A 9,442-nucleotide genomic window follows, 5' to 3' on the forward strand; every position below is an offset into this window, starting at 1 on the left:
ATATGCCCTTCTTTATGATATGACAACGGACTCCTTGGTTGACAAAAATACATTGATGCAGACTTTTCCCATCCAGTCTTTCATGCTGTGATACTGTGTCACAAAATTCCACAATGAAAGCAGGGCACAAAAACAAAGAAAACTCTATAATATTGTATTCTACACTATATTACCTATTTTGAGAACAGTTTACCTTCGGTTTCAAGTTTTTTTTTACACAGGAAGTACTGTAAATAGCAACCTGTAGAAACATTGTTGTAGTTACATATACATTGCTGTGTTATGATCTGGGACTGTACATATTGTTAAAGTTCAAGTTCAAGTTCAAGTCTTTTATTGTCAGATGCACAGAACAACAAAAGGTCAGACTGGGCACTGAAAATCTTAGGACAAGAAAACGCAAATCCACCTGGCATATGAGTACTCAGAACATAGATTACACCTATAATGAACTAAAATATAACATAATAAACCTCCTAATATACAAAATAATATACAATAAGGTATACTAAGCCTCTAATACACATATGAACCTATACTAACCTAATAACCTATACTAACCTAAGATTTCTCTTCATGGGTGAGTAGATGTTGATATTGAACTTGATGTTTTGATAGCACAACCTTCACAACCTACCGGAGCAATGCATTGTGGTACTGCTCCGTGGAAATGTAAAGGCAAATGATTCGAGACAGAGATTATAGACCCTATTAGCCTGTCTGCCCGAGGCACAGTTTGTAGAATATTGAACACACCTGCCGTCACCTCCTCCCTTGCCTCCATCACAGTGTCTGTGTCTTTTTGTCTCTCTGTCTTACTCTGTCTGTCTGTGTTTGTGTCTGTCAGTCTGCCTGTGTGCATATGTGTCTGTGTCGGTCTGTGTCTGTCTGTGTCTGTCTGTGTCTGTCTGTGTCTGTCTGTGTCTGTCTGTGTCTGTCTGTGTCTGTCTGCACCAGTTGGCCCCCCACAGTCTGCCAGTGAACACAATGCTAAAACAGAGAAAAGCCAGGTCAGCTCAGCCTCAGGCTGGGCCTATTATTACACATAACGTAGCAGATAAACTGTAATATAGAAATGTGCCTGTTTTTATGGCTTTTCATTTTTGGGGATTTTGGAGGATTAGCTCTGGTTATTAGCTAGAGAGACTGGAGAAAGACAGGCTTTCTCAAAGGTTTAACCCAGCTTGAGTCCAGAGTGCTCCCTCTGTGCCGTGAATGACTCCAATCTAGGGAAGCCAGACCTTTGGTCACAAAACCCGTCCAGTCCTGGATTACCCTATCACATTAAACAGCGGGGAGGCCATACCCCACGAGGCTTCGCTCTCTTGACCAAAGCCTGTGGAACAGGGTGTTGTTCTCTTTTGTGTGAGCGGCTTGTGGTTTCAGACTAAGTGTAATCGTGAGGTTGTTTTTTTTTATGCAACTTTGTACACCTTATCTTAAACATTTTTGTGTTTTAATGTAATGTTATGTCTGTCTTTCGTGGGTGTATGTTTCATGCTGTTTTCAACCCCCTAAACCTGAGACAATTGTCTGTCATTATGTGATAGACAACGCTTTTTAAATTATAGTCAGGCTGTCATAGAAAGGCACAAACCGGATATTTTAGTGGCAGTGTTCTAAAAGGATTTAGAACAAGGTACTTTATGAGACTAATTCATCAGTTAGTCTGGGTATTTCTTTATTACACGCGCCACACAATGTAATTGTCTAAATTTTTTATGTTGTAGGGTGTCTGTCTTTTTATTGTACACCACAACAAATTTGGAAAATAACATGATTATCCTAGTTCCTAGCTAGCAGTTTATCATTTTAACATGGAATAATGCAGACTATAATGCTGTTGCATCTTAGCATTTCAATCAATTCAATTTCTTCTCTAGCAAATATGGTTTGCATCATTTCTAAACTCACTGTTTATATTGTATTTTTATCACCAGTGATATCCCAGTAGGTTTAAAACCTTACAGAAGATAAGACAAATGCATCATTGATCTATCGGTAGGAGGCTGTACCTTCAGCGGTCAGAGCAACGGTGTCCTGTTACAGACGAGCTATCTGGGATCTTCCACACAGGGGGTTCACTCCTCTCCCGTGTGTGTGGGTGGTTGTGGATTGTGTGTGTGTTTGAGTGTTTGTGTTGGGTGTGGTGTGTGTACGTGTACATGTGCACGCATGTGTGTGCACAACCGCTCGATATGATGTCATTTTGTTCGTTCCCAGTGATTGGCCTGCCACCATCAGACTCAACAGCAACAACACTCAACCTCCTTCTTCCCTTCTGTCCTTCTCTCTCTTTTCATTCGACCGTTACCTCTTGCAAAACGTTGCTCTCAACCAAGGTCACTTTCATTTAGTTTGCTGTTCTGGACAGTACACTATCATAGGTATTAAATATAGAAGCACAAGGAATTCATTCATAAAGTAAAATAATGGGTTGTTGGTATATTGGTGTTGAGACAGTTGGTTGGATTGTTCTTGAATAGTTTGGATAGTTGGATGGTTCTTCATTGAGTCTGTGATGTAACCACTATCGATGTCTGTTCAGTTTGTTTTATTCTACTACAATTATCAATTATTGGAACATGTACAGTGACAATGATTACCAATATTTGTAATTGTTCACTTTGTGCCTCCACAGAGACATCAGAATATTGTTTTAATTCTACTGACAATGGGTTGTATCAGGGAGATTACACACACAGAGACAGAACAAGAGAGAGAGACTAAATATGTATCTCCACACTTTCTGTAAGTCGAACATCTATCTCCTAGATCTTGACTTGATGTGTATTTTTGACGCTGAAAGACAACTGATTGTGGAAGTATTTTGCCAGGGATGAAACTGACCATACAAAGCTTTGGAAAAAGTATTGTGTCCTTGTTTGTACAGATTGAAAACTGGTCTCTATCTCTTATTCACCGATGTTATCTACTATTGCCCTTTCCTAACTTAGATGACCAGCGTAAGCATGTTTTTATCACTGGTATCAGATCCAAGACATTGTTTCAGCTGACGGCAATTACACATAATTTCCTCTGAAAGTTCCTGCTTTTTGAGTAAAGCTGTATTGCTTTGTCTTTTCTATCGTTCCCTTTTTCTTCTATTTTCTTACAAAACTAGTTATTAAAGCCACACAGTATTGAAAATAGAACACCTTTTTTGCCTTTATATATATTTCAAAGGTGTGGTTTTATTGGATGCTTTGAGGCATCTGAGGACAGCTTGTACTTGAATTATGAATGCTTTCCCAGGCAGTTAGGATCTGTTCATTTATCCAGGTCTATGCCACTGTTGTCCATTGTATCACTTCTGGTGAACCTCTCCTGCCCCCTTGAGTATTGTTGATGAGCAAAGTGATGAATTATGTTTTATTACTATGGGTTTCCTACTATCAACAGGATTAAATACTCTGCAAATTGCTTGGAATTGGAATTGAATTGGTTTTCTTCGAATTGTTGTAGGTCTTGAAGTCTTTTAGATATATCTTTTCAGCCTTTAAAGTGATTGACTGAAAAAATAAACGTTAAACATCTTGAATGAGAGACGCTGTATGTAGAATTTATCTTTCAAAATGTATGGCATTGTCCATTCAAATGACTAGACTGAATAAATAAAGATTACAACAAAAATAAAAATAATGTCTACATAAATAATTAAGAATGTATTTAGAATGTATCTGTCACGTTTGTCATGTATGTTACTGCTCATGATATTTTATTTCAATGGTTAAGCAAGGACAATTGCAGGAACTAATTTTGTAAAGGTGCTCAAGTTTCATTTTATTGTCTTTGTGCGTCCTCTAGTGGAAATGGAAGGCACAACCATGTCAAAATATCTTGTTCTTAACACAACCTAAACTCATATGACCAAGACATGAAGATGGAGACTGCTACCACCACTGAACGAATGTTCTTCTGTGAAACTGAACCACGAGCTTCTCAAGGAAACAAGGCCGTAGCCATGGAGTCAACATTGGGGGGGACGATTTTTTTTTTTAATGATAATTGCGGACAGCGTGCGTGGTTGCCTGTCGTAGCATAGCACATTTATATTTTTATATGAATATATGTGGGGGGACATTTTGAATATTGGGGGGGATGTCCCCCCCCCCCCCCCATATGTATTATGATTACGGCCTTGCAAGGAAACACTTGAATAGTAGCGGGTCTATCACACCGATACCTTTACATTTTACAGATGAAATCTGCAAGTGCTGCAGCAAAATGGATAAGTCAAGATGAGTAACAAGCATCCAATCACCTGTTCCTCAGCTAAATGTATTGTTTATCATTTTGTTTTAGTTTAAACTCAGCAGGTCCGAGTCTATATATGAGAGAGAGAGAGAGAGAGAGAGAGAGAGAGAGAGAGAGAGGGAGAGAGAGAGAGAGAGAGAGAGAGAGAGAGGGAGGGAGAGAGAGAGAGAGAGGGAGAGAGAGAGAGAGGGGGAGAGAGAGGGGGAGAGAGAGGGGGAGAGGGATTAGAATAATAAAGACAGAGAAACAGATCCTGCACAATGCCCACAGTTTACAGTGTGTGTGAGAGAAAGATGCTTTTTTCATCCCTGTGCACACACAATATTATTCAGCCGTTAGTTTTCAATTGCAGAAAGCATGAATGGATTAAATGGGAAAATGCAGTCGATTTGTGTTTTGAACTTGATTGAATATGCTAACTCTGCGCATGGCTTGGAAGCTTCCATTTCGTATTAAACTGTACGGCCTCCTAAACAATATGAGAGTGCAGCAGACCGACCGATTTCATTGCACAGTAGTATTTGCAACAGAGATCTTAAAGTAATATTTGAACTCAAACATTTTACCAAGTGCCACGTGCGTTATTGTATGTGTTTGTTATTCTGCATGCGACCACCCCCGTGTATCTACAGCGAATGGAATATGACCGGTGGCATATGAACCTCGTGCATGCGCTCTTACAGACTGATAACTTAGATTGCAAGCTCGTGGATCATTCTGGTTATTTCCGTAGGCCTACAGCGAGACCGAAACTTAACTGACGCGATGGAGTGGAACCCAATGGAAATCAACCCCGAGGTAGGTAAATAACCAGGGCTCCACGGGCTCAGAATGTAATATTTTTGATAGATAAACATGCCGTATATGAAGGCATTAACGGTTATTTTGCTGTCTCCCTCTGTGTCCGTCTTTCTGCCTGTCTTTCAGATGCTCAACAAGGTGCGTGCGCTGAGTCATTGTCTAAAGTGACCATGATTCAAGCTGTGGTGGGTTACTTAAAGACCAAATTACTAACTCGGCAACGAGAGGGATGGTAGCGTAGCAGGTTGTAGCGGCCAAAACCTCACCCCATAGTCGGATGACAAAATTATGCAATTCGGTCAACTATTTGTTGGCTATAACCGGAAGAAAATGAGTCACCGTAGACTGGACGTTGATTCTGTACAGTCGACCAGTGTGTCTGTCAACTGGACACGAGTATCCTCCCATGCGCCCTGCCCGGTGTCTGGCTTGAAGGGTGTGGTCTGACTGATGGAACATGCGCCGCCTTAACAAAGCAGCGTCTCTTCTTTTGTATATATTTCACTTAAACAAAAGTAGTCTTGATGATTGAGCGACTCTGTTGAATAATTTGTCATTTACATATTGTCCTGAAGGCTCGAATACAAAAAATGTCCAACAATTAACATCCAATCCTACTCAGAATCAAAAACACAATTGAGCCAACAGCATACCGTAGTTGCATGGCGACTTTGTGAAATAGGTTATGGAGGGAATGGTGACAGGTTTTGAATGCGTGTTTCAGATGTTGGGTAAGCTGGGTGTGGGTGGGAGCTGGCGTTTCGTGGACGTGCTGGGTCTGGAGGCCGAGCTGCTGTCTTCTGTACCGACACCCTGCTGTGCTGTGATGCTGCTCTTCCCACTTACGCAACAGGTAAGGCCGCTCGTGTGCGTGTGTTATATGTGAGTTGGCTTTGGTGTGTGTGTGTGAGGGGGGGCATCGTCAAGTGACCTTGCTGGTGATGTTTCGCAAGGAGTATGTGTCTACCAATCAAGAAATCTTGCTTCATCCCCTAGACAGCCTTGTTCTCCAGATACATGACGTATGATCTTTAGAGTCTCTGAGGAACTGATGAAAAACATTGCAGACCATGATGTTACGACACACCACTCAGTAATAGCCCGTTTGTGTGTGTGTGTGTGTGTGTGTGTGAATGTAGGTATAGGATGTACAGTCGGTTTACCTACTTTGGATGAAAACCCCTGGTAAGTGACTAAATTGCATTCATGTGTGTGTGTGTTTCAGCATGAGTCTCACAGGCAGAAGCAGGCGGGGCAGGTGGGCGGAGCTTCAGAAGTGTACTTCTTGAAACAGACAGTGGTCAACTCCTGTGGCACAGTGGCCCTCCTGCATGCTGTGGGCAACAACCAGGACAAAATGGAGTTTGGTGAGTGGAAAACTCCTTCACCTGGGTCCACAGAGCCAAAATGGCTGTCAATGGAGGCATCAGACCATGTAACTTATGAAAATTTGACTTAATGGGCATGTGTTAATGGCCATTCTATGAAGGATGCAGATGTTGCTAACTGTAATCCTGTCTTTTATAAAGTCTGCATGAGTTAGTTAGGTCCATTGGAGAGCTCATGTATGACTGGATTTTTCTCTAGGGTGTGGCAGGCTTGCCACACGGATATTGATATGGAGATGAGATTGCTGCATTAGACAATGGAAGGGGAAATATATTGATCTTGTCATTGTGTATCAGTTTGTCTGGGATGCACCTTGTGAATGAAGCCATGTATAGTTCTAAACAAGCAGCAGGGGACCCAAGGTTTTGAGGGGGGGAAAGCAAACTCAAAGGTGTTGTCTGCCATGTTGCAGACAGTGACTCAGCACTGAAGAAGTTTCTAGATGAGACGGCTAAGATAAGCGCTGATGAAAGGGCCAAACACCTGGAGAAAAATAAGGTATCACACATCAAAAAAATGTACAAAAATCAACTCGAATGCAAATACCTGAACAATCCCACTCCAGGTGTGCATACCTAAAATTGACCAACCGAATGCATTTTGGACACCTGCACTTTTAATACTAGCCACTAAAGGGCGCCAGACACCCATTTACCAATGTTATGAACCATGACTCAGTTACTTTTTTCCCCACAGATAGCTGTGATAGCTGAAAGCTTGCTGTTACTAATATGTCAGGCATTTATATGGCATCAATATGTCTGTAAAATGTGTTCAATATGGTTTGAGGGCATACATGTAATTGGATCCTTTTCTGTCAGGCGATCAAAGAGGCACATGAGGAAGTTGCAGCACAGGGCCAGTGCAGGGTAAGATCCCCCCCACACACACACACACACACACACACACACACACACACACACTCCCTCTGTCCTCAAACTAACATGGCTTCCCCCTCTCTCTCTTTGTCTCTCAGGTGGAAGCAGACAATGTGAACTTCCATTTCATCACCTTTGTTAATGTGGACGGACAACTTCATGAGCTGGGTGTGTATTTGTGCGTGCGTGTGTGTATGTGTTTGTGTACAGTACACGTGTGTTAGATTCCACCAGTCTAACGTGGTCATGTTGTGATTAAGATGGACGGGTGGATGGACCGGTGAAGCATGGAGCCACTAAAGATGACTCCTTCATCATGGTACTGTCAATCACAAATGATTACACTGCTACCTCCATTGTCTGACCGTAGCGGTAGCGGTAGTTCTATGTTCTCACATGTAGCTAAGCTCATGGTGATGTCCATGCAGTTTAAGTCATGTTTTTTTTCTCTCTCTCTCTCTCTAGGATGCAGCGACGGTGTGTCGTGGTTTCATGAAGCGAGAGGAGGGAGAGCTCCGTTTCTCTGCTGTGGCTCTATGTCACACCTAGAGACCCCACCCCTCTACAGCCAGGATTCCCCCCCAAAACCATGTAGAGCACACACACACACACACCATACAACTGGAACACACAATACCAGAATGCACACGGGCACGCACTTCAATTTGCAGACACTGCACGAAAAAGCACACTTATACTGTAACAGTACCCTAGACAGTGCACACGCAAACTCTGTCTCTCACTTTCTCTCTCTCTCACACACACACACACACACACTATCTGAACATACAGCTGCACATAGATACTATTCAAGCTTGCCCAAGCCTTTTGTGTGATGTCACTTTGCTATCACAATACTGCTGTCTTTTTCATACACTCTTGAGCTCCTCAAATGCCAGATTCAGTCACTGCCTGTCTGTGTGATATTGTGTGTGTGAATGTGTGTCGGGCTGTCTCTGAGACTGGAGATAGGCTGATATACAAGTGTCTTCAATGGCAACGGAATGAAAGATTAAATTAAAAGGAGAGGGAGGAAGTGAGGAGTGAACAGAGGGTGGGAGGGAGGGAATGAGAGAGGAGGAGTATAGGATGGTATGCAGGGAACAGAGGTAGGCCCTTGTCTGTGTAGAATCCAACCTTTTTCTGCAAAGGCCACAGTCTGACTCTGACGGGACGTTTGTCTTTTTCTCAGTTGGAAGAATGGCTAGTTTTGGAAAGAGTTTTTGACCGTTGTAAAACCCATTTCCTTTCCCTTCTGATGTCAGGCCTTTGTTAGGACAAAGTTGTGTTCAGTTGGGACTGTGATAGGTTAGGCTGTGTCCAGATGACGACTGCGTGTGACTGACGTACTGTGTTCCAATACTTTGCCTTTCTGCAGCTTCCTGATGTTGCGGTTGTAGTCCTGTGGGCCATGCTGTCTGTTCTCAATAAAAAAAGGAATCTTAAAACTTAACACATGCCTTTCTCGTGTGTATGTGTGAGAGACTGAAGAACAGTGAAGGGAAAGACAGGGACTGGGTGTCTGAGACTCAAGATGGAATGCATGCTTTTTCAAATTTGTCTCCCGTCATAAATTACAGCCTTTAGCTTTGACTAAAAGAGCCATCACATATTGTTCTTGGATGTGCATGTAACCATGACAGTTATGAGTGGTCAGCACATCGCAGACCTGCCCCAGATAAGAGCCAGGCAGCTGTCAATAAATGTGTTGATCCATATCAAGTGACACTGGCAGCTTGGATGTGTGGAGGTAAAGATGATGCCTTCTGTAGGCTACAGGTAATGGTGGAGAAATACTGTATGTAGATATACACATACTCTATCTGACCTTGGGCACAGCCTCCACTGTCCTGCACTCTTCTCCTGTCAGTCAACATGTTCTCATCAGTAAGACGAGGAGGGAAGGATATTCAGAAGAGACTTGTATTAGGTCGTCGAGAACCGGCTAAAAGGCCGTTCTCAATACAGTTTGGCGAGTGAGGGAGAGGGAAACAATGTGAGCGCTCGTCTTGATGTCAGAGGGTTGTTTACCCTCCGCGTCGCTGTGGATACAGACGCGCACTGAATCTGGCTCGACCTTTCCTCCTGTCGGACAGTGAAGCAGAGGTGGCATTACG

The 9,442-nt window shown here is 42.6% G+C and overlaps 1 protein-coding gene across 2 annotated transcripts; it reads left to right on the top strand.

Moving 5' to 3' along the window:
* The first annotated feature begins 4,918 nt into the window (after positions 1–4,918).
* On the top strand, positions 4,919–8,778 carry uchl1 (ubiquitin carboxyl-terminal esterase L1 (ubiquitin thiolesterase)). 2 transcript variants are annotated; one of them, XM_062478317.1, is made up of 9 exons: positions 4,919–5,055; positions 5,185–5,196; positions 5,783–5,911; positions 6,284–6,425; positions 6,860–6,945; positions 7,269–7,316; positions 7,424–7,493; positions 7,586–7,644; positions 7,791–8,778. In XM_062478317.1, the coding sequence occupies exons 1-9, from the start codon at positions 5,023–5,025 to the stop codon at positions 7,872–7,874; spliced, it is 663 nt and encodes a 220-aa protein (XP_062334301.1). In that variant the 5' UTR covers positions 4,919–5,022; the 3' UTR covers positions 7,875–8,778. The 2 variants fall into 2 exon arrangements, with proteins under 2 accessions (XP_062334301.1, XP_062334302.1); XM_062478318.1 differs by lacking the exons at positions 4,919–5,055; positions 5,185–5,196 and adding an exon at positions 5,214–5,243.
* Positions 8,779–9,442: the final 664 nt, after the last annotated feature.

The sequence above is a fragment of the Osmerus eperlanus genome, chromosome 14 (assembly GCF_963692335.1).
Source record: "Osmerus eperlanus chromosome 14, fOsmEpe2.1, whole genome shotgun sequence".
Classification (NCBI taxonomy): Eukaryota; Metazoa; Chordata; class Actinopteri; order Osmeriformes; family Osmeridae; genus Osmerus; species Osmerus eperlanus.

Coding starts and splice junctions, on each gene's coding strand:
- uchl1 (XM_062478317.1), top strand. CDS start 5,023: ATGGAGTGGAACCCAATGGAAATCAACCCCGAG. Junction 6,426..6,859: donor CCAGGACAAAATGGAGTTTG/GTGAGTGGAAAA, acceptor GCCATGTTGCAG/ACAGTGACTCAGCACTGAAG. Junction 7,317..7,423: donor CAGCACAGGGCCAGTGCAGG/GTAAGATCCCCC, acceptor TTTGTCTCTCAG/GTGGAAGCAGACAATGTGAA.